We start from the raw sequence: 23998 nt of genomic DNA on the forward strand, positions 1-23998 counted from the left end.
CGTCAAAACTAGGAAATTGACATCAGTACAATACTGTTAATTAGGCCTAATTCAGATTTCACCAGTTTTAAGAATGTACTCTGTTATGGACTGCATGTTCACATTCATATGTTGAAGCCCAACGCCCAAAGTGATAGTATTAGGAGAGAACTAGGTTTAGGTGAATTCTGGAGGGTGGAGTCTTCATAAAGGGATTAGGGTCTCATAGGAAGAGGAGGAGACTAGAGCTCGCTTTCCTCATCATGCGAGGATACGGCAAGACGGCCGCTGGGGAGAGGCTTCTCCTCAGACACAGAATCTGTTGACACCACGCAAAGGGATTTGTCAGGTAGGCAGTTGGATAAGAGATTTTGGAGCTCAGAAACTGGGAGGGCCTCATGGTATAAATTTGACACAGGCTCTATATCTATGTGGATGTCACATAGGTAACATTTAAGCCACAACAATGGATAAGGCCACCTCAGGAGAAAGATGAGAGCAGGGTAATGCCCTGAAGCAAGCCAACATCGACAGCCTGATCGGAGGCTGCAGACAGCAGAGAGGTAGAAGGGAGAGTGTGACAGGCCATTTCCTGGGAGCCCAGAGAGGCTGTACGCCTCAAGCACCAGGAAGTAGTAGCTGTCCAATACCACCAAGAGGACAAGAAAGATGAGGACCAGAAACAAAAAAGTTCTATTTGGCAATTTGAAAGCATTTGATCACTTAAAAAAAAAGAAAAAGATTTATTTATTAATTTGAGAGAGAGAGCATGGGTTGGGGGGGGCAGAGGCAGAGGGAGAGATAGTATCTCAAGCAGACTCCCCACTAAACCCAGAGGGTGCGGCTCCATCTCACGACCCTGAGATCACGACCTGAGCCCAGACCTGAGCCCAAACCAAGAGTCCCACGCTTCCCTGACTGCACCCCCCCCCCCCCCCCCCCCGCCCCGGGCGCCCTGCATTTGATCACTTTTCAATTCTTCCCTCTCCACAGACATCTTTAGTAAAAGGTGAGAGTTTTGTGCCGTTGGAAGAGAAACCAGAGCATGCATTTGATTCCTTTTTCCTCAGGAGGTTCCAAGAGTCGTGTCGCCCTCCTCACGATAGTGTCTGCGTGCCCTTTCTCTCTCTCTCTCACACGCACACACGCACCCCTTCAAGCGCTAAAAGCGGTGAAGCCTGGGTGATGTTTCCATTTGTATTCTTTTTGCTTATCTGCGTTTCTCATCTCTCTACAGCAGTAAGTGTTAAGTGGTCATTTAGAAAATCCGCTGTGTTAGATGATAGTATCTGCGCGTCCCTGAGCGCCAAGTGGCCAGCCGGGCAGCGTCTCCGTAAGTGCCTGTCCCTCCCGCCGTGCTGCTGAGAGAGAAGCAATAGCAGGAATAACAGCACTCGTGCGGGCCTCTGCCTCCCTGCACCCTTGGCTTTGTTCGGGGCTGCGGAGCGGGCGCTCTGTCCGAGGCGGGGGCTCCGTGGCCCGAGGCCAGGGGCGGAAAGGCTGCCTGCGGGTTTGCGTTGCTGAGGGCGCTGTTTAATTTAGAAGGGCCTTTTATCCTGGATCTCTTGACCTGAATCGGGGGAAGAAGGGGTGGAGTTCATGAAGCCTAGAGGAAGGGCCTTCGAAGGGTGGGTGGAGCTAAGGTGGAAGAAGGGAGAACCCTTTAAATGGAGCCCCACACGGGCCGCGCAGGAGTCCGCCCTCAGTGCCCTCCGTGCCTGTGAGACGCCGCAGCCCCGGGCAGAGGATGGAGCCCGAGGAGTACAGAGAGAGAGGTGAGCGCTGGGCACCCCCTCTGCAGGAGCAGGTGCTGGGGCTCCGCCCTTAGACTCGGGGGGGGGGTTGTCATTTGACAGGAGGAGTAGAATTGCCCTCCGAGAGTTGGTTTCCACAAACTTCCTCCTGAGGAAGGAATGTGGGACCCCGGAATTCACAACTTTCTCAACCTCTTTTTCATCCTCCCTCTCCCACTCTCCTGTGTCTCCCTTTTCCCGTCCCCTTTCTCACGAAGAGAGGATTTGGATTCCCCAGCCCCTCAATGGGAAAAGGGGATTATTCATATTCTGAAGCAGCAAAAAATTTTCCTCGAGTATTCTGTAGTCACTGCAAATCCTTTCTATGTATTCATTTCTGTATGTGTGAGTCTGTCCGTGCTGTTCTTTCACTTAGTCCTTCATTTCCTACGTATTTAGTGAGCAGCTACTGTATCTCCAAGCCTTGTGGAATGAGAGAAACCAAACGGTTAGCCTGTTGTCCCGCATGGCTCCTTAAGAGGGACAGGAGATAGTTGCTTCTAATTTTTCTCTTTGTGACTTTTTATATCTTCCTCCCCACCGGTAAGTTATGCTGCCTAAGATTTCTTGGCCCTAAGGTGTTGTCCCGCGTTAAATCCAACTTTTCCTCTCCCCTCCACCCAGACCTAAGTAGCTAGCGGCTTTACAACTCAAGTCTGCACTTGCTTATTTCCGGGCTTCCCAAGAGCCTCAAGCAGGTTCCCGAGGACATCCATCCTGTGTGTAGGACACGAATACATTCCTTGTTGCCTCTGGGCAAGTGCAGGGCCAGGTCCAGCGCTCTCAGAGCCCTGCTGGGGTGCCGCTGCAGGAACGAGAAGCACCAACTGTGGGAGGGTTGGAGGAGAGCGAAGGGTGTCAAAATCCCTCTCTTTCTCTTTCATGGTTTTTTTCTGGGATTGGTCCTGCTTATGAGAATCTTCCATGAGCTGGTGCAGAGGCAAGAAATCAGGTTCCTTCTCCTTCTCTCTGTTTTATCTTATCTTATTATTATTATTATTATTATTATTTTTGCAGGGGGAAGAAAAGCCTAAGGAGTACTAAGGAGGAATTATAGATATTGAGAGAGACAGAGAGAGGGAGATGAGCACACAGACACAGAAAGGGAGAGAAGCAGAGAGGGAGACTCAGAGGGAGCGAGAGACAAAGGCACTGAAGACTGAAGCCCTGTCCTGGAGAAATGAAAGGGGAGAAAAAAATAATTTAGACTCACTTCAGAGTATTTGAATTGGCTATTTTTCTTCCTTATTTATTCATTCATTCATTCGATTTTTTTTTTTTTTGAGCATCTAAGAAATGTCCTAAGCATTGAGGTGTTGGCGCAAGCAGAGGGAAAGAAACTGAGTGATTAAGACCTGGTTTTGCATACTCCTGAAACTAATATTACACTATATGTTAACTAACAAGAATTTAAATAAAAACCTGACACAAACAAACAAACAGAAAGACACGGTTTTGCATTTTCCCAAGACTTAAGGCTAGTGCAGGATTCTTGGTCTGGGTCTATGGCTGTGCTTTGGGGATGCCATGAGCCTCAGAAATTATACAGCACTTTTTTGTGCATGCAAGCCCATAGTTTTCATCAGATTCTCAAAGAAGTCCATGGGGTCCAAAAGTGAGAATTACTGGTCCAATGGGAATAGTGAGCAAGTAGATTTTTCAACTTGTATCAGGACCTGGCAGGGGAGTTTGCCATCTATGCTAACAAAGAGTATAGGGTTTGTGTGTGTGTGTGTGTGTGTGTGTGTAGAAAGAGCCACTGGTTTATTATGATAAACCAGTAAGGTAGTGAATTAATTAGATGTTCTGTTTTTGAGAAGAAAGGAAAGGTAGGAGAGACAATCAAGGTTGATATGGATAAGGGAAAGGGGAGGAAAAATAAATATTTTACTTCAGTGCTTGAGTTTTATATTTCATGATTTTCTGTCTTGTTCGTTTGTTCACTCACACACTCCCTCCACTGGTCATTCATTCCCTCACTTATTTTTCCATTCATTTAAAAAAAAATATTTATTTAATTATTTAAGAGAGAGAGAGGGAACCAGGGGTGGGGTGAGATGGGGTGGAGGGGGATGGGGAGAGGGAGAGAGAGTCCCAAGCAGACTGTGCCATGCTTGGAACCTGATGCCTGGCTTGATCACATGACCCTGAGATCATCACCCAAGCTGAAACCAAGAGCTGGTCGCCTAACTGACGCCCTCCCTTTTTTATTTTAAGTAATCTCTTCCCCCAACTCAGGACTCAAACCCACAACCTTGAGATTAAAAGTTGCATGGTCTACTGACTGAGCCAGCCAGGCGCCCCCACCCTCACTTATTTTTAAATTCTGAAGACATGGCTGATGCTAGGCATCAGACCTTCTCCCCATCAGCCCACGAATCCATCTCCTTCTTCACCAAGTCTCTTGGCCCTGACCTAAGGGGGTCAGGCATGGATTGGCCAGGCCTAGTCGGGGGACATGAGGCTGGTATCTCCTCCTCCCGTGTAGGAAAAGAGATGGTGGAGTACATCTGCCAGTACCTGAGCACTGTGCGGGAGCGGCGTGTGACTCCGGACGTCCGGCCTGGTTACCTGCGAGCCCAGCTGCCAGAGAGTGCTCCCGAGGAACCCGACAGCTGGGACAGCATCTTTGGGGACATTGAGCGAATCATCATGCCTGGGGTGAGCTACAGTCACCACAAGGGTGACTCTGGGTTTCGGGGCATTGGAGGCCGGGCAGTAGGCCTGAAGAGCGGCCTGCCTTGGGTAAGCCTGCCACCTGGGCACCAAAATGCCAGCCTGTCGTGTGGGCATGTAGAGGGCCAGGACTTTGAAACTAGGATTCTGAAGCCAGGGCTGCCCTGTGGTGCTGGGTGGGAGGCCAGAGGGTGTTAGCACCTCACCCCAGGGCCTAGTCTGATGGATGCACGACAGTCGAATGGGATGAGGTGAGGATGAACATCGGGTCTGAGGGGAAAGGCCAATGTGGAGAGCACGACAGAGAGAGGAGGCTGGAGACAGTCCCCGAAGTCCCAGATGGCAGAGCCAGGGACTTTCCCACAGAATGCGGAGACTGGCTGACGGGAAGGAAGGAGGCTGAGAAGATACCCTCCCTTAGGGCACCCTGATTGTCACATAGAGAGGTCCTGGGAGCTGAATGAGACCCTGGCAGCCCCCTCGTTTCTCCTCCTGGAGGTGGGAATGGTGTCCTTCACTACCAAGGGAGGTCTTACGATTGAGCTGCTTTTCAGGAGTAGAGAGGAACTTTCCCTGGATCATATTCCCGGCGACAAAGAGCACAGCCTGGTGACGGCACTGGCAGGGCCAGGGAGCAGACAGAGGCTGGCTGGTGCTTGGGCTGGGGCCCGCCTCTGTGGGCTGTGATGCTGTCCCTGGCCACCATGGGCGAGGAGCTGTGCCAAGGTGCTCATGCTAAAAGTGAGAGCACCAGTCTTCCTCCCACAGAAGGGCTGCCTTTTACTGAGCTCCATGTCACATGCCAGGCCCTGGATGAGCCCCGTTACAGGCTGGCTGGTTCTATCCTACAGTGACCCTACAATCCCTGTTTTACAAATGAGGAAACTGAGGCTCAGGGATGTTAATTGTTTTCTCAAAGTTACAGAGTTTGTAGGGTGGCAGATCCAAGATTTTAGCCCTGGGCCAGTCTTATTCCACAGGCTCTTTCTCCTACACTGATACCTCCTCTCGTGTATGACTGAGTGCTCCAGCCTGAGCCTGCGCACCCAGGTGCCGCCCTTCAGTGGGACCCCAACACGCTGGCTGTTCTCTTCACTCTGTCTGCTTGGGGCACTGGTGTCCTGAACGGCATGTGTCCAGACACCTCCCGAGGCTGACTTGGGAATTGCTTCCATCATCCCCTAAAAGCTTTAGATGGGACAGAAATATGCCCGGAGGCAGGGATGACAAATTATCCAAACTCAGAGTAAGTCTGTACAAACGTAGTGGTCGGCAGGTTTGTACAAAATCAATTAGTCATCTCTCTCTGACCACTCAGCCTATTTCACAAGCATCTTTTGCAAAATTTCTGTATCGTTACGCTTTATCGTAAAGCTAGCACCCCGATAAGATTATCTCATGGATTTCATTCTGTAAAATGTAATCTGCTGAGGGACCAACTGTAATTTGGTAGTGAGACTGAGAGCAACTGTCAGAGGGGTGGAAATGAGCTGATTTGTTGATTGTAATTCCAACAGTTGCTGAGGGTGTGGTCAGAGAGGCTCATTTCTGGAACAGAGGTCTGTCTGTTCTTGATAAGGGTTCCTCTGGCTTATCTTATCATATTTATCTTGCAAGAACAGATAATTGCCTCTTGATAGGGTTAGGGGATGGAAGCCCTTCTTTGGGGTTTCCAAAATACTGCCACTAAGGACACTGATAATGAGGGCCCAGTCTTCCAATGCCTCTGAGAGATGGCCTGAAAGCGATTGGCCCTTCGCTTTCTCACGTTGACCAACACCGCAGTGAAGACTGGATTCATTTTTCCCTCCCTGCCATCTCCTAGACACAAAGAGATTAACTGCTCTTCTGCTTTAATTCCAACTCTGGTTAGAAAGACCTCCTCTGCGCTTCATGGGGGTAGAGAGAGAGAGCCGCTGAGGGAGAGAAGGCAGGGTGCCACCTTGTTCAGGAGCTTGGGCCCTGGGGTCAGAGAGCCTTGGGTGATCACACACACCTCACAGAGATGCTGCTTCACACTAGCCGGCCCCGATTCTTATCTGTAAAACGGGTTAACGGGAGAACCTATCTAATAGGGGTACTCTGAGAATTAAATGAGATGAAGCATGGGGAAATGGAAGATATCGTTGTTGCCTTCCACATATTTCGCCTGGCAAAAACCAGAGGAAGAGGTCTGATTATCTAAGAGTCAAGTCAGATTATATGATGTGTCTATCACCATGTGATTAACTCATCATTAACCTTAGTGCTTTACATTTTGCCAATTTCCTCCCAGATCAATCCACATGACAACCCCAGGAAACAGGATTTATTTTATGCTGGGAAATTAAGGTGCAGAGGAGTACCCTGTTTTTATGGGGTCTGCATCATATATAAATTTTGAGATCCCTTGTAAGAAAATAAAATTAAGTGTCTTTCTCAAAAAAGACCCATGCAAACACGGGACCTTGGAGCTTAAGTTCATTAGCTTCACAATAAACCTACAAAGTCACACTGCTGGTTAGGGACAAAGGTAGGACTGGAACCTGTGTCCTTGGACTTGAATCGTGTACTCCTTCTACCACACACATTGTCTAGGGCACTGTCCTTGCTAGTGAGGGATTATAAGAATTTCTGTACACTAAGTATCGGTACACTAAGATGTTGACTAATGAGTTCTCAGTAGGGTGGGACATCTAGAATGGGAGGGTTCCATGGGTTCAGGGAAAGGATCAGAGGGGGCTGGGGAACTGGGAAAGGGTTTGTGGAGGAAGTGAGTGTTTTGTAGCTTTCTAGGAATTGGCAGGTTTTGGAAGGTTCTGTTAGTGTGGGACGTGCCTGCTTGTCAGGAGACACAGCATTGCTCAAAAGCACAAATGCAGAAATGTACAGGGCATCTTCATCAACAAGGAGATGAAGCCGGATTAGATAATTAATGAGGCCAGAGAGCCTGTTATGGTGGGGCCCTGTCTATCCACCTGGCTCCTGCTTACATCCGGTTCTTCAGTCTGACTGTGGGCTCAGGGCTTAACTTGGAGGTAGGGGTCCCAGGCCCAAGGGCTGGCGCTTCGCCCGCCCTTTTCTCTCCTTTCTCCATCCTCACTGGGAAACGAAGGATGGCTTTGAATCCATTCACACTGACCCTCTGTGGGAGCTGTGTGCCCAGAGAGCTCGGCGACCCATAAAACAAAGGATGCTTTTTGCAAGAAACTGGATGGGACAAGCATCCTCTTCTTCTGGAGCTCATAGTCTCCTCTTCCTTTTATTACTGGGCAGCGGTGGCATGGGGATAAGCATGGGAGACTGAGGTGAACACTATCCGGAAACCACAACCCTAATTACTATGCCAGTTTTCGTTTTGCATATGCCCTTCTGGTCTTTGCATACATACAAGTGCCCCACTGATGAGGTAGCCTAGAAGATGAGACATGTGGGTGGCAGAAACACCAGGAATATGTTTTATGTTTTTATGGAGTTGTGTCATTTACTGGACTGTCTTACAAGGGTCAGCCCATCTCTAGAGTGGCCAGGGAGGGCCTCTGCTAGAGGAAAGCCTCCCAGACCTGCTTCCTGGTGCCACACATGGACACGCTGTTCCTCTAGGTGGTGCACTGGCAGAGCCCCCACATGCATGCCTACTATCCAGCCCTCACCTCTTGGCCGTCGCTGCTGGGAGACATGCTGGCCGATGCCATCAACTGCTTGGGATTCACCTGGGTGAGTAACCATGGCCGTAGCTGTAACTGGTGGCAGCTGGACCCAGAGCAGAAAGTGTCATCCTGGGGCAGGCACATTCTGTCCTGATCTCCGAACGGGGGTTCTAAGTTAAACATTAATAACGGCTACATTCTTTGAGCTTGAACTTCATAGAAATGATCTCATCTTATCCTTTAACCCTATGGAATCATGAGTATTGGCCTGTTTCAGATAAAGAAATGGAGGCTTGGTAACTTACGTCTCCAGGATCACACAGCTCGTAGAGACCGAGGTGACATTTGGACTGAGATCTGGTCATTGCTACAGTTTGTGATCCTAACTAAGCACTTTGGTGCCTATGGGTATAACTTCCCCTGGGCTCTTGTCTGTGAGGGGTTAGGGATATATTCTCAGACTCCCCTTAATCACCCCCTAAGGGCCGAGCTGCTTTAAATTGTGCCAGAAGCCTCTGAGAACAGCTTTATATTTATTTATTTATTTATTTATTTATTTATTTTTTAAAGATTTTATTTATTTATTTGAGAGAGAGAATGAGATAGAGCGAGAGCACGAGAGGGGGGAGGGTCAGAGGGAGAAGCAGACCCCCTGCCGAGCAGGGAGCCCGATGCGGGACTCGATCCCGGGACTCCGGGATCATGACCTGAGCCGAAGGCTGTCGCTTAACCGACTGAGCCACCCAGGCGCCCAACAGCTTTATATTTTAAGCCTGAACTGTTACAGGGTGTGTCAGGGAGGGGGAGGGCTTCAAGGGGGGAGGGGGGAGAGTTGCTACCTTTTCTAGGAAGGAGTGCTTTCTTTCTTAGTCCTAAAACTTGCCCTTGGCCTTCAGGATGCTGCTCACCTGGGTATTTTAGGGACTAGGGAAGCCAAATGGAAGCGATCATTTCTAGGGCTGTTTCTCCATGGAACTTTGGGAGTTAGGAAAGACTCCAGCCCACTGAGGGCGGGTCATCAATCCAAAGCCCTACATCCTTTTCCCTCTCTGTTGTGGCAGAGGATGGGGTGGGAATGGGGCACAGGGCCTGACACGGACCCCTTCTCTGGGAGGGAGGAGATAGGCCAGGTTCCCATTGATAGCGTGGGGGTGCAGGGAGGGCCAGGGCAGAGACAGATGTGTTTCTGGGGCTGGTGGGGGGATATCTTGGTGTCCTGGGGGCTGTCTGGATGAAGTTGCTTTCCCTCTTCCAGGCCTCCAGCCCTGCATGCACGGAGCTGGAGATGAATGTCATGGACTGGCTGGCGAAAATGCTGGGACTCCCAGAGCACTTCCTGCACCACCACCCAGGCAGCCAGGGAGGAGGCGTCCTGCAGGTGCCTACCTTGGCAAAGCTCCTCCCAGCTTGGGGGCTGAGTAGTGAAAGATAAGCTGAACCCTGGCGCAGGCCATTCTCCTGTTGTCCACGGAGGCTCCCCCCTCCGCCACTGTCACTGCCATCATCCTCTTGCCATTAGCCATCGTCATTATCCTGATGGTCACCATGATGGTCACCACACTCCCACTGTGGCTGCCACCGCCACTCTTCTTTTTCTCCTTTTTCTTTGAAAAAGATTAAGAAGTCCACCCATGGTCACATTTCCAGTACTGCTCGATTCAGTTTCTTTGTTTCTTACCCGACCCCGACCCTGCCTTGAATCATTTAACACCTTCCAGTAAAAGGAAAAGAGAAGATAAGGAGAGACTTCTTGCCCTCCCTCCTGGGTCCAGGAGACCCTGGGCAGTGAGAAAAATGAACACCATCATTTGATTTATTTTATCCTACAACACTATCATTTGGATATCTGTCAAATGATAGTTTCTCAAAGATTTCTTGTGTTGTTAAGAGCCATCGGCATAGTGGAGCTTGCTGGGTGCCTCGCGCTGACTGTGCATACTGATGTGTACTTTTGCATCTATAAACCTTGACATTTATGAGGGCTTGGTTCTGAGACCTTTGAGGACCCCCAGATTCTTGAATTCTACTCTAATACATAATTTTCCTGGTTTTACAACCTCTAAGATAGAGATAATAATAACTAATAATAGAGCAACAGTGTTTTCCTCAGAGAGTGGATATGAACATTCAATGAGCCCTTCTTCTTCTTCTTCTTCTTTTTTTTTAAGATTTTATTTATTTATTTGACAGGGAGGGAACACAAGCAGAGGAAGTGGGAGAGGGAGAAGCAGGCTGCCCCCTGAGCAGAGAGCCTGATGTAGGATTCAATCCCAGCACCCTGGGATCATGACCTGAGCCAAAGGCAGAAGCTTAACCAACTGAGCCACCCAGGTGCCCCTGAATGAGCCCTTCTTTAAAATAAAAATAGCCATGCTCATCTGAGATGAGACCTGGAAATTTTGCTAGGCTCATTTGCTAGCTGAATGACTCCCCCTCTCTCTCCAGTCTTGCAATGAGATTAAAATCCTCCCAAGGAAGGCAAATTACTGCATGCTGGGGACCTTCTGGGTCGTTTGCAGATAGTTACAACTTCAGATAGTATATCTGCGAGACATGCTAAATGTCTGCTGTACGGGATCTTGCTTTTCATTTAATTATCTCACGGACTCTGTAGGTAAATAGTATCATCACCAATTTTTGAGATTAGAGCACTGGAGCTCAGAGAGTTTAAAAACTTGCCCCAGTTGCCCCGCTGGTAAGTGGAAGAAAGGATTTAAACACACGCTCATCTACATCCAAATGGCGCTTCCTCCTGTATTCATCAGCCATGTTCAGTCCTGTAACATCTCTGAGCATTGCTATCCTCATCTGTAGACGGGAATCACAAGTACCTCCGAGAGGTTTTATGAGGAGCCAGTGGGATGACAGAACGTTTTGTAAACTACGAATTATTATTATTACTATTCTGCTGGCTTCCTTGTTGCAGAGTGATATCCAGACGCTGAATATCTAGTGGGATCTGATCTATACCTGGCTATCTGCCAGGCTTTTTAGCAGGGAGAGCAGGGAGCTATATCCGTAGGAAGAGTTCAAGAAGCAAAGACACCAAAGACCAAGTGAATGAATGATGAGAAACCTTTAAGAATTCTGTGAGGTTGCTGAGGGGCCCACCGGATTCCCACAGTCATGGCCAAAACAAAGTCCTAACCAGCCTTCATTTGGATAATTAATTAGTACACCCACTCTGGGAGGCAGCCGAAGGGGTGCTTTTCATTTTATAAACAGAAAAGAGTCCCCGGAGGGGCAACGGTAGCCAAAGGTCACGGGAGCCACTGGTAACAGAACCAAGGCCAAAGTGACCAGCCTCTCACATTAAGCCAGAACCCACTCTCTCGGGAATGTCCCTTTAGAAACAAACTCCATTTCCATGTCTAAACTGAATAAATGAAAAGTTCTTTCTTTTTAGCAAGCTTTATATGGGGAACAAACATATCTATAGGCAAATTTGTATCTAGCAGAGGCTGAACAGTCTCTTTTTGGTCTGTGGCCTCTCAAAGATGTTGGTATTGGGTGCAAATTTGCTTTCATGACTTCCCGGGGCAATTGGAAGAGAGGCTGGTGTCCCAGGAATGCATAGGGTGTTGTGAACGGAGAATGTGGGATAGACCTGTGAGTCAGGAGAAAGGACAACCCTTTAGGCAGGGGCCAGGGGAATATGCCAAGGGACCAGAGGAAGAGGCTGCCACCGGTAATCCTTCCTCCACTACAGAGCACAGTCAGCGAGTCCACCTTGATTGCCTTGCTGGCAGCAAGGAAGGACAAAATCTTGGAAATGAAAGCATCTGAACCCGGGGCAGATGAGTCCTCCCTGAACGCCCGGCTCATTGCCTACGCCTCTGACCAGGTGAGTTGCCCAGTACAGGCCAAACCCTGGGGTCAGGGCTTGGCTTCTGGAATCTTCGTTCTTGAGTAATTTTTTTCTAGACATGAGTATGCTGGAGCTCAGGGCGGCACAGGCCTCAGAAGCTCTCTCCAGGGACCATGGTGGGGGAGACACACAGCAAATGTTATTTTTGATTCCCCTAGTCTGGCTTCAGCAGTTTCTGGGGGTTGCTCATCCCTGGTGGACTCTGCTGACAAGTTTCCATGGTCCTTCTAGGCTCACTCCTCAGTGGAAAAAGCTGGTTTGATTTCCCTGGTGAAGATGAAGTTTCTGCCTGTGGACGACAACTTCTCACTCCGAGGGGAGGCTCTTCAGAAAGCCATCAAGGAGGACAAGGAACGGGGCTTGGTGCCTGTTTTTGTAAGTCAGAACGGGTTCTCGGCTTAGAATGATAGGACCTGGAGGCGAGGAAGGAATTTGGGCAGAATTTAGGCAAGTAACATGCTGAAAAAAAAAAAAAGCAGAACAATTGTCAAATACGATGTTTATGAGTTGCTATTCGTTGGTGTGTTAGGAAATAAATTTTGTGGGTCATAATCCGTATAAGAAACAATTAAGAATACAAACCATCAGAGTGCATTCCTATAGCCAGAACTGTATGGTTTGGCGAAACTTTTCTTTCAAATGCACACATGTACTAGATTGCTATATAAAATGTATTTCTTACTGTGGGTCACGGCAAAATGTAATGTGAAATACACGCTCTTCCAGTGGGATGGGTAGGATAGATAATAGCTGTGGTTACATCTTTTTTTTCAGGCCAATGGGGTCACATGAGCCCACCTTCCCACACTAACTTCCTTTATTTTCCTTCAGGTGTGTGCTACATTGGGGACCACTGGGGTCTGTGCATTTGACTGCCTGGCAGAGCTGGGCCCCATCTGTAAGTGTCTGCCTCGTTTGGCTAGGAAGAGTCACGAACTTTAGACTGGTCCCTAGAGCAAGAACCTGAAACTAGCTCCGTGGCATTATCTGCCCCCTCGTGGGTCAGTGCAGAGAGCTTAAGAAGAGACACCGAAGGTCCCAAGGCAGCCAGGGCACTGCTTTTCCCAGCAGTGGACTGGGGCTTAGAGCTCCCCCCCAGACCTTGCCTTGCATCCTCTTTAGGAAGCAACAGTGGGAGAGTCCCGGGTTTTCGTGCCCTCTCATTTGTATGTCAAAATCAACTTAAAACAGGCCATATGCGAAACACAGGGTAAAGGAGGCACTGTCAAATATTTTCTATTCTAGCCCAAGGAAAGGAAAATGGTAGGGTAGGGGAAACCATGGGGGAAGATATAGGCGGGGAAGAAACCCAAATGGGGTTGCTTAAAATCCCCAAGCAAGAAACCCACTAGGAAAGAGAGACATCCCTTCTGGAACATTTGTTAGATGCATTAACCTTGCTCTCCCGACCAGCGGACCAGCGGGGAGTTGCTTTCTGTGCCAGGAACTTCTAGCCTGTGGACCCTCTGGCCGGTGAGAGCAAAAGGCCGGTTGTAGCTCCGTGGATTTTCCCTTCCGGAGGCCCCCACCCTTCCCGTCCATGTGCCGCCCCTCCCCCCAGGCCTGCCTCCCAGCCAGGCAACATTTGTCTCCTCAGGTGCCACTGAGGGGTTGTGGCTCCACATCGATGCTGCGTACGCAGGCACGGCCTTCCTGTGCCCCGAGTTCCGGGGGTTTCTGAAGGGCATCGAGTACGCCGATTCCTTCACCTTTAATCCCTCCAAGTGGATGATGGTGCACTTTGACTGTACTGGCTTCTGGTGAGTGGGGCAGCCAAGCTTCCAGCCCATGGGGAAGCCTTGCTTCCTCCGGAGAGGCCTCAGCCACTAATGCCTGTTTGGAAACCCACAGGGTCAAGGACAAGTACAAGCTGCAGCAGACCTTCAGCGTGAACCCCATCTACCTCAGGCATGCCGACTCAGGCACGGCCACTGACTTCATGGTGAGTGGCCAGAGACGGCCTCTGGGATGGAAGCTCACTGCACCTGACCCCAGAAGGTCTCCTTGATGTGGGCTTCCATCCGAAATTGGCATATTGTGGACCCATCCCATAATATGTTGCTGTATGCCTTCGGTTTCTAAGCATATCGAATGAAACCCAGAAAACTGTTAAAAAGCCTAGAAAATGAGACCAACCTCTGAGGCAATATGCCCATTTCCTGAATATGTGTGGCATTCCTTAATTTCCAGAGATGCCTTTTCTACCATGAGTGACTCGATTCCCTTCTGTCTCCGTCTTGGATAATCTTTTCTGCTTAGTGCCCAGCAGCAGGGAAGGGTGGAGAATCTCCGTGGGCAGGGAAAGACGCTTCTTGCTTGAATTGCTTTCATCTTTTGTCCCCAGGGCGGTGGAGGCACGTGGGAGGCTCCTCCGGAGGGGGTGGGGGCACAGGTCCCCTTCCTGAGTTTCTGGATGCTGCCAGCTGGTCCTGGCCTTCTCAGCTAGTTGCACCTCCATCTCTTGAACCTGCCCACGTTTTCAGCCTGTACTATCTCCTGGGGAAATGAATTCTTCAGATTTACTCCTCAGTTTGAAGAGGAGCCTTTTCTTTAATTGTAGGGGAGACAGAGACGTAAACCAGTTATACCCGTGGCCAACGGGAGGCATCAGAGCAGAGTAGACGAGCTTGGTTTGAAATGCTACCCCAGCAGTGGGCCTTTGGGAAACTTAGTGGCTCTCTCTGAGCTGTGGCTTCCTCATCTGTAAAATGGGCACAGTGATCCTGATTTCACAGGCCCTGACTCACAGAGGCTGAGATGGGAACATACGTATAGATCACTTAATGCAGTCTTGGGACTGTGGCAAATGCTCAATTGACGGTAGGGCTAATATTGCTAAAAGTTCTTCTTTTAAGCTGCAGAGATTCGCTATAGCAAAGCGGTTAAGCGTTGAGGTGCTAAAGCCGGATGGCCTGTGTTTGAATCCTTGTTCCTCCATTCATTAACCTTTTGTGCCTTGGTCAAATGACTTAACCTCTGTGTCTTGGTTTCCTCATCTGTAAAATGAGGATGATGATAATAATATTGGCTTCTTAGGCTTGTCGTGAGATTAAATGAGTTAATGCTGTGAGGCAGAGAGAGCAATGCCTGGTGTCTGTGACTCAGTTTGTAAAGAGATGGTTCTGTCTTATCTCCTTGGGCAACTGAAATGTCTTGGCCTTTTAGTCCTAAAATAATAGCTCTGTCATCTCTTTTTTTTTTTTTTAAAGATTTTTTTTTAAATTTATTTTTTAGAGAGCGAGTGAGAGAGAAACAGCATCAGAGGGGAGAGGGTCAGAGGGAGAAGCAGGCTCCCCGCTGAGCTGGGAGCCCAATGCGGGACTTGATCCCAGGGCCCTGGGATCATGACCTGAGCCGAAGGCAGATGCTTAACCATCTGAGCCACCCAGGCGTCCCGCTCTGTTATCTCTTGATTGTATTGCTTATTCTCCCTCAGACCAGCTCACACTTCCTTTAGATTTTTGATTGGAATTGTAGGTACTCAGCTTACAGACCCTCGAGAGGTTGCTAAAAATAGACAAATAATGGTTCTTGCATCTTCACTGCCCTGTCTGGTAGGTTTTCAGCAACTTTTTAATTAAAAAAACATTTCCACAGCATCCCAAGGGGCAGAGCTCTTCAGGGATAATTCTAAGTTTCTTTATTGAGTGTGAAATGGGAAATGGTACCCATTCTTCCATAAGTGTATTTGGATCATCATAACTTAAGAGCATTATCTTACCTTTGCCCATTTTGGATCTCGTGTTACCTTTTTGTTTGCTTGTGTGTTCCCACCAGTGTCATGACATCTTTCTGTGGTTTGTTCCCATCAGTTTGGACATTTTATGGTACTCTCTTTCTTCTAGATAACTTTTTATAAAAAATATTGAATTATACTTTTCGTAGCACTGGTCCAGGGAAACCTTATTATTTATATTTCCACATCCAGAAGGTGCGCTTTATGCGTTTCCTTCCCCCACCTCTAATTCTATGGATTCCATTTTCAAGTCTAAAAGAAACTTCTAGAAAATGGAAGCTTCTATCTGTTGTGATCCTGGGAGTCTTCACGCTGCTCTGACCCAAGCTCTTTCTCCCCCAGGTGGCTGTAGCTATAAATAGAAGCCCAGCCATGTTTGAGAGGAGCCAGAAATAAGCAGCATCCCGGGAGAGAAGACTTACGGACTTCATCCCTGGGCTCTGGCACCACCTAAAATCAGGGCTAGATTTTCTGACCTCAAGCTCCCACTAGCAGATGGGGCATTGTCTTGCCTTTGGCAGGGGAGACCTGCAAAACCTTGGAAGGACACAGAGGAGGCTTGGGGAATGTCTGGATTTAAAGAAGAGCCACGTCCCCCTTTCTAAGTCCAAATTTCCTGCTCTAACCGAGAATATCAGCTAGCTGGGTCAGCATGGATTGGTTTTGGAATAGTGACAAGAGGAACAACTGGGCATACGAACATAGTGTGAAGAAATAAAAAATAAAATCATCTCTGCCTCTCGTTTTAATTTGCTGGTGAGATAAAGCAGCCAATTAGCCATAACCATTTGGGAAGCCATGTTTCTAGAGAAGGCTCTTATTATCCATTCATTATTCTCCCAAAGTGTCCATCTACTAAGGGATGAAGCTGACTGCTTTCCCTGTCACAGGGATTTTGTCCTGTGTCCAGGTTTTGATGCCCTCTGCTGGTAAACGAAAGTCCCCAAGCTGGAGAACAAAGGCTTAGTACTTGACATAGGAGAAACATTGTCCATCCACAACGGGACAGTGTCCCCAAAGGGAGAGTGCCCATGCCAGGTCAGGAAGTGAGTGTGAAGGGTGAAGGTGAGCACATTTTTGAGGATTTGGTAATCCTGTGGACGAGTACACGAATGTCAGTGGAACAAATATTTATTTTTGGTCAACAGAAATTGTGGTGAAGCTTTCTGACATTTGAAGAAGAGGTCATTAGAAACCACATTACCACATCAGGGTAACTGTCAGTGTTTTCCAAAGCCTTTGGTCTGTTTTCAGATGTGTGAAACTGGTTTGAAATTGGTTTGAAAATGTTTCGATCTAGGGTGCCCACGGCCTTGAACTTTAAGCTCTGTTGATTTGGCTACCAGGAACAGAGGGTCAATTTTAGTTTCATAGAGGCCCAGATGTGGATGCTCATTTGAAACCTGAAAGCTGGAGTCATGGCTCCTGAGAGCACGGGAATGTCACAGGAATGTCACAGGAAGAAGTCAGGACCAGACCGTGACATTAAATAATGATCATCTTGGCTCTAGGCAGAAAGACTGCTGTGATTTGTAGCTCACATTTTTATCACCTAAATAGCCACCGCTTGCTGACGACTTCCTGTGAAGCTCTTTGCCTTGGTTCTCTTCGCGCCACTTCCCTTGGAGGTGCTGCTCGCTCTCGGTCTCACGAGGAGCCAGTGGGTGGCATCACCCAGGAAGTGGCAGAGCCGGAGGGGAAACCCACGTCTGCGGGGCTGGTAGCGTCCCAGCTCTTGAGCACTCTTCTTTACATTTTGGGGGGAATAGAAATACTATTCTCTGCAATTTGAGGAACTTAGATTCTTTTCAAGAAAAAAAAATGTATTGCACCATCTTGAATATCAGTTTGAAATGTTTAAAGCAGCATTTGAAGCAAAATGGCTTCTCCTTGGTTCAGGGTCATGGGCTTGGTTTCCACTTGTCATGCTCTTGGGCAAGGGTGACTCTTGGCCACCTTCCCACGTGACAGGGCAGCCTTTGGTAACTTGCCTTGGCTTTTTCTCCTTAGCAACAGCTTCCGGAGTCGTGGTGCCACCGTCTACCCCTGGAGGGCAGGGCAGGCAGGGTATGACAACGCCAAGGAGTGTGTGAGGGAGCAGCGCCCTCGCCTCTAACCATCAGCCCTGTGTACCTTTGTTCTAGCACTGGCAGATCCCCCTGAGCCGGCGGTTTCGCTCTATCAAACTCTGGTTCGTGATTCGGGCCTTTGGCGTGAAGAATCTTCAAGCGCACGTCAGACATGTATGTAGTCTTGCTGTGTGTCCTTGTGGGGGAGGGAGACTGGTTTCTGCCCAGGGGACCTGCGGTGTATGGCTCAGGTGTCTGGACCTGTTCTTGGGCTCCTGGGACTTGATTATTCAGGGTAGCCATTTCTTTGTTAGCTCGAGGGATCCTGAGCAGAACATGGCACCGGGGGGCTATCTGCTGTCTGTTCCCCTGCAGGAGGGTCTCATTATGCCTTCTGTTAGTTGTCAAGCACCGGGGAGCGATGGCCTGAGAGCCTGTTTTGCAGAGAGAGAAAGAAAATAGACCAAAGGGCAGTGTGTGTGTCTGGGGTAGGAACATATCTTTCTAAGAATTACTCTGATTATCACAGCTGCCTGAAAATTTGAGTCATTCCTGGTTATGCCTGAGACACGGCTCTTCTGGCTTGGACATGTAAACCTACCAAGTCTGGAACAAGCCTCTCTGCTTTGTATCAATACCTATTTACCGAAGGTAAATATTTGGTACAATTTATTTTAACTGAACTCAACAGCAACAACAACAACATCATTGTGCTAGAAATAAGACCCAGAAGTAAGTGAGACAGGCAGGGCCCCTCTGTCATATTCTTCATGAAACGGGCAGGACTTGACAGAATTTTGGCTAGCAGCATTTTTCGTCCATTTCTCTGAGCACCTATGAATAAGGCAAAACCATTGATAAAAGCCGTGGATAAGTCCGAAGACATTGTCCGTTATTATTCTGTGTGTCTTTCCCCTTCTACCTTCCCTTTAGGGAATTTCTTCTATATGAAATAAACACAAAACCAAATGAAATGGTTGAAGCAGTAACTATGACTGGTTTACTGTTGGGAATTTTACATTTGTAATAAACATCAAGGTATTTGGCAACCGAATGTCTATCAGTGAGTGGCTGTAGTAGGCATGTAGTAGGGACATCAGGCACTTTGTGCTCTCTCAAGATCCTCAGACTCAAGATTGGAGGTAGTGGGCTGGGAAATGAGACAGTGGAGGTTACAAGTCACCAAGAAAGCTCTTTTGTGTGCAACTGAGGACTGGATAGGCAGCGTGTAGGTGCTGGCCGACTCCGTAATGCTCCTCTTGCAAGTCAGAGCTCCGAATTCCCATCAGTTCCCCCACTCCCTACACTAGGCCCACACTCCTGGGCCTGGCTTTCAAGGACCCGGGTATCAGCCTTTATTTTAGCTCAGGCTTCCCACTGACCCATTACAGCTGTATCCTCAGTCTGCCTCTGCACCTTCACCTGTGTTTTGTCCTTCTGGATTTCTTTCTCTTCTCCAAATGTTGTTAAAGGATTACGTTTCATTTCTCCCAGGAGCTTCCCTGACTATTCCATCTGCCCTAGTCACGGTCACTGCTTCCTTGGCATTCCTAAGATCACCTACTCAAGCACACTTATAAAACTGAGCTCACAGGGGACCAATGTCCCACAACCGTAAGGGGTGGAACCAAAACAGAGTCGTTGTGAGTTAATTTTATTTCTTCAACTTGACTGAGATCGTAATTATTACTTGCATAGGGTCTTAAGTTTTAAAAATACCTTATAGTGTTTCATTAGATTCTTACAACAATGCTTGGGATGGTCACCCTGACCAGCCCCATATCAGAAGCAAGGCTCAAAGATGGTAATTGCGCTGCTGAAGAGTGGAAAGCCTTCTCTCTTCACAATTTTGGGCTGTCTTCTATTATGTGAGCTCTTGAAGGTTATGTAAAACCAAGATGCGTATCTCTCTGTAATACAGTAATGCTTTAGAGCATGGGATCTGGGTTTGGTTTTTCTGTTCTACCCTTTACTGTTTGGTGACCTTGGACAAATTACTTAAACTTTTGTGTTTGGCTTCCTGATTTATAAGATGGGAAAATGATAATACGTCTCAAAGGTTAATGGTGATGATTAAATGAGATAATACATATAAAGCCCTTACTTAGTACAGGACCTAATACTCACCTAAGTATTCAATGAATATTCTTTCTTTCCTTTCCTCCTCCTTCTCCTTCTGCTGCGTCTTCCTCTTCCTCCCCTTCCCCATCCTCCATTTTTTTTCCCTTCTTCTAATGATAACAGATGACTCCCCTCATCAACATCATCATCATCATTCATCATTTTCTATCACCTACAATTGGGATTGGTAAACTTTTTCTGTAAAAGACAGACAGTAACCGTTTCTGGCTTTGTGAGCCATACTGTTTCTGTTGCAACTATTCGATTCCGACATTGTAGCACAAAAGCCACTGTAGACAATACATAAACAAATGGGCATGGCTATGTTCCAGGAAGGCGCTGTGTTTGGCCTTGGGGCTGTAGTCTGCCCACCCTCGACCTAGATTGGTTCAGGGCATGGGTAGCAGCAATGCTTTCCTTACTCATGAAGGTGGCAGGGATGCTGAGCCATTTCCCCTCTCCCCTGGCCCCTGCTTCTACCTTGTCACAATCAGCTTACGTTGTAGGAAGCAGCAGAGCATGGTGGGAGGAGCATGTACTTGGTGACCAGGAGACCTGCATTGTGCCAATTGTACCTCAGGGAAGTCACTTTCCTTGAGCCCCGCTGAGAAAATTAGGAGGTTAAGACAGAAGAAACGGGAGTGTGGCGTGAACATGGGGAAGGACAAGAAAGCAAGAAAGTATGCAACCATGAAGGGAATGCTAAGTCTGGGATCAGAGGCTTAAAGAGAAGGATAGATCAAAACCTAAAAAGAAAGAAAAGAAAGATCCCAGTGTACTCAAGGAAAGAGAGGTCCCCCAACATCCTTCCTGCTTATTCTTCTGGTATAACAGCTGGGCCCACCTGACCACATCCTGCTTGATACCAACTTCATCAACTTTTCCATTAAAACCAAACCTGACCTAGTATAGTCAATGATGGACTGTCTGTATGCCACGTGTATCCCTTGTATAACTGACTGTGTAATGGCCAAAATTGAGAAACTGGGGCAAAAGTGGTATGATTAGCTAAAATCCTTTGAGTTCTCTTGAAATTGAGTATCAAGTCTGAGAACCAGGTGATTCAATGAGAACCACGTGAGAATAATTACTTAGCAAATATTTTATTGAGATCCTTCTGGATGCTTAAAGAAATTTTTTAGAAATGAAAGAAAAGGTAAGTCCTGTCCTTGTTTAGTTAATAATCTTAGGTTTAAAAAAAAAAGGAAATTTTAAAAAATGACATAAACTTCAGTGAAAGATTAATATGGTACAAAGCTTTAAATTTTTTTATTGTGGGAAAATATCTATAATGTAAACTTGACCACTTTAACCATTTTTAAGTGTAAAATTCAGTGACATTGTGTACACTCCCAATATGTGCAACCATCATTACTATTTCCAGAACTTTTTCCATCATCCCAAACAGAAATGTTGTACTTGTTAAACTTGTGCAGAGTTTTCTTTCTTTCCTTCTTCCTTCCTTTCTTTTTCTTTCTTCCTTTCTCTTTCTTTTCTTTCTTTCCCCTTCCTTCCTTCCTTCCTTCCTTCCTTCCTTCCTTCCTTCCTTCCTTCCTTCCTTCCAAGATTTTATTTATTTATTTGAGAGAGAGAGAGAGAGAGAACACAGAGGGAGACTGAGCAGGGAGCCTGACGTAGGGCTCCATCCCAGGACCCTGAGATCATGACCTGAGCTGAAGGCAGGTGCTCAACTGAGCCACCCAGGCACCCTGAGAGTTGTCTATGATGTACGTGGGGAGGATGTATAAAAATATATTCTCTGTGGAATGAAAAAAAAGAGGAGGTAATGAAACAACATGTGAGGTATAAGGTATGAAAAGGTTTGAGAGGCAAGGGAAAGATGTAGGCTTAGGAGATGGACAGGGCTGTTGACAGCCCACATGGTGCCTCTACATACTGTGAAAACAAGAATCTCTTCCTCTGGGCAGATCCAGCCTGTACAAATTATCTGGCTGGGAATGCAGAGATTGGGCTGGGTTTTGGCCCTCGCTTGCCACCTGGACCAGTAAGAAAGCTGTGAAGCCAGGATTTGAGGCCAGATGCATTGATTGCAAAGCACATGCATTCTGGCTCTGGGGCTGAGTTGAAAGAGAGCCCTCAGAAATGAGTTCCTGAGGTGGATCTGATGTGACAAGCAATAGGACATTGCTCACGGGAGGTTTTCCAGCTTGGAATATGAGCTACATCAAATGGAGAAGAAAATCAGGCAGAAGCCATTCAGAACTCTGTGGTTCAAAGGTGTGACGTTTAAACCCATTTAGCAGGGTGAAACTTTATGCAGAATTGTCCCTTGCCGATTATTAATTTCAGTTCTCTCTATATTTACAATTTTAGGGCACTGAAATGGCAAAATATTTTGAGTCTCTGGTCAGAAATGACCCTTTCTTTGAAATCCCTGCCAAGAGGCACCTTGGCCTGGTGGTTTTTCGCCTAAAGGTAATGCCATCTTCCATGGCTTATAATTATGTTATTTGGTGGTTGTTCAGCCTCTTGGATCTGTAAATACTGGCCTTCTGGGGATGCTTAGGGGGGATGTGACATAGACATCATTTCTCTTTATTCTTCAAACAGGGTCCTAATTGTCTCACAGAAAGTGTATTAAAGGAATTAGCTAAAGCTGGCCGTCTCTTCCTCATCCCGGCCACTATCCAGGACAAACTGATCATCCGTTTCACTGTGACATCCCAGTTCACCACCAGAGGGGACATCCTGAGAGACTGGAATCTCATTCGAGATGCTGCTACTCTCATCCTGAGTCAGCACTGTACTTCCCAACCTAGCTCTCAGGTTGGGAACCTCATCCCCCTAACCACGGGCCCCAGAGCCTTGGCCAATGGGATGTCCCTTCAGTCTGCCAATGGGGCAGGCTATGACCAAGCCCAGGCCAGGAAGATCATCAAGCAGCCTCAGTGTGTGGGAGCCCGTCCTATGAAAAGGGAAGACAGCTGCCATCTTGAAACCCTCTTTGACCCACTTGATGATGACTGCTTTTCAGAAGAGGCCCCAGACGTCACCAAGCACAAGCTATCCTCCTTCCTGTTCAATTATTTGTCTGTGCAAAATAAGAAGAAGGCCGTGCGTTCCTTCAGTTGCAACAGCATGCCTGTGAGTGCTCAGAAGCCACTGCCTGCGGATGGCTCCGTGAAGAATGGTGGCTCCTCCAGGGCCAGAATCTTCTCTAGGTTCCCAGAAGAGATGATGATGTTAAAGAAAAGTGCCTTCAAAAAACTCATCAAGTTTTACAGCGTCCCAAGCTTTCCAGAATGTAGCTCTCAGTGTGGGCTCCAGTTGCCCTGTTGTCCTCTGCAGGCGATGGTTTAGACCAGGGGTTTCAGCCAGAATCCAAGAATGTGTTTCAGGGAGTTGCTGAGCCCCTCAGAATTGTATGCTGAATTAGTGTGCTTATGTGTATGTGCACTTTTCTTAAGAGAGAGCCCATCACTTTATCAGATTCTCACAGAGGTTCATGACCCATGACAAGATACAAATGGGGAGCTTAAGGCAGCATGGTACAGAAGGTCCCAGCCGTCTGGTCAGAGAGAAAGGACCCCAGGAAGTGTACTGACAGGCAGCTTCTATGGGTTCAGCTTGTGATGTGAAATATATTATAGAAATAAATTGTACTTGTCCCTGAAAAAATATCTTGTGTGACTTAATTGACCACTGAGACATTGACTAATTCATCAGAGCATATCCTGGAGCCCAAATGTATGTACTTATGGATTCTACTTTTCGGGATGTTGAAGATGTGGCTTTAACTCTGAAAGAATGACTTTGGAGGAGCCCTTGGTATGAAGAAGGCAGGCAGTTTGAGGCAGGCACTGTGACTCACAGTTTATAAATGAGGAGACCAAGGCCCCAGGTCACAAAAGCTTGTAAGTGGGCAAAGCCAGGTCTCCTTGTATTCGATAAAGCTCATGCTATTTCCACCGTGCCGTACTTGATCAGAAGCTCACGGTACGGCCCCCCCGCCCCCGCCCCAGTCCTTCAGTCCATTTCAAGGTTCCCTCTCTAGATTTAGAACTTGTACATTTTCTCTCTTTCTGGACCCTGTCGTCAAATAAAAGCTGTGCTCCCAGGCAGCTTGCCCAGTTAATTCATAGGTCAAAACCTGTTTTCTTCCTATT

At 47.6% G+C, this 23998-nt stretch overlaps 1 protein-coding gene across 1 annotated transcript; it reads left to right on the plus strand.

The window, feature by feature from the left end:
• Positions 1-1600: 1600 nt before the first annotated feature.
• On the plus strand, positions 1601-23656 carry HDC (histidine decarboxylase). The gene is made up of 12 exons (XM_045900101.3): positions 1601-1754; positions 4261-4433; positions 8031-8144; positions 9333-9455; positions 11787-11921; positions 12177-12320; positions 12777-12843; positions 13543-13705; positions 13797-13887; positions 17826-17924; positions 22206-22307; positions 22443-23656. The coding sequence occupies exons 1-12, from the start codon at positions 1727-1729 to the stop codon at positions 23190-23192; spliced, it is 1989 nt and encodes a 662-aa protein (XP_045756057.1). The 5' UTR covers positions 1601-1726; the 3' UTR covers positions 23193-23656.
• Positions 23657-23998: the final 342 nt, after the last annotated feature.

Source organism: Mirounga angustirostris, unplaced genomic scaffold, assembly GCF_029215605.1.
Source record: "Mirounga angustirostris isolate CCGP_5_RB_7025 unplaced genomic scaffold, mMirAng1.0.hap1 SCAF_9, whole genome shotgun sequence".
NCBI classification, from domain to species: domain Eukaryota; kingdom Metazoa; phylum Chordata; class Mammalia; order Carnivora; family Phocidae; genus Mirounga; species Mirounga angustirostris.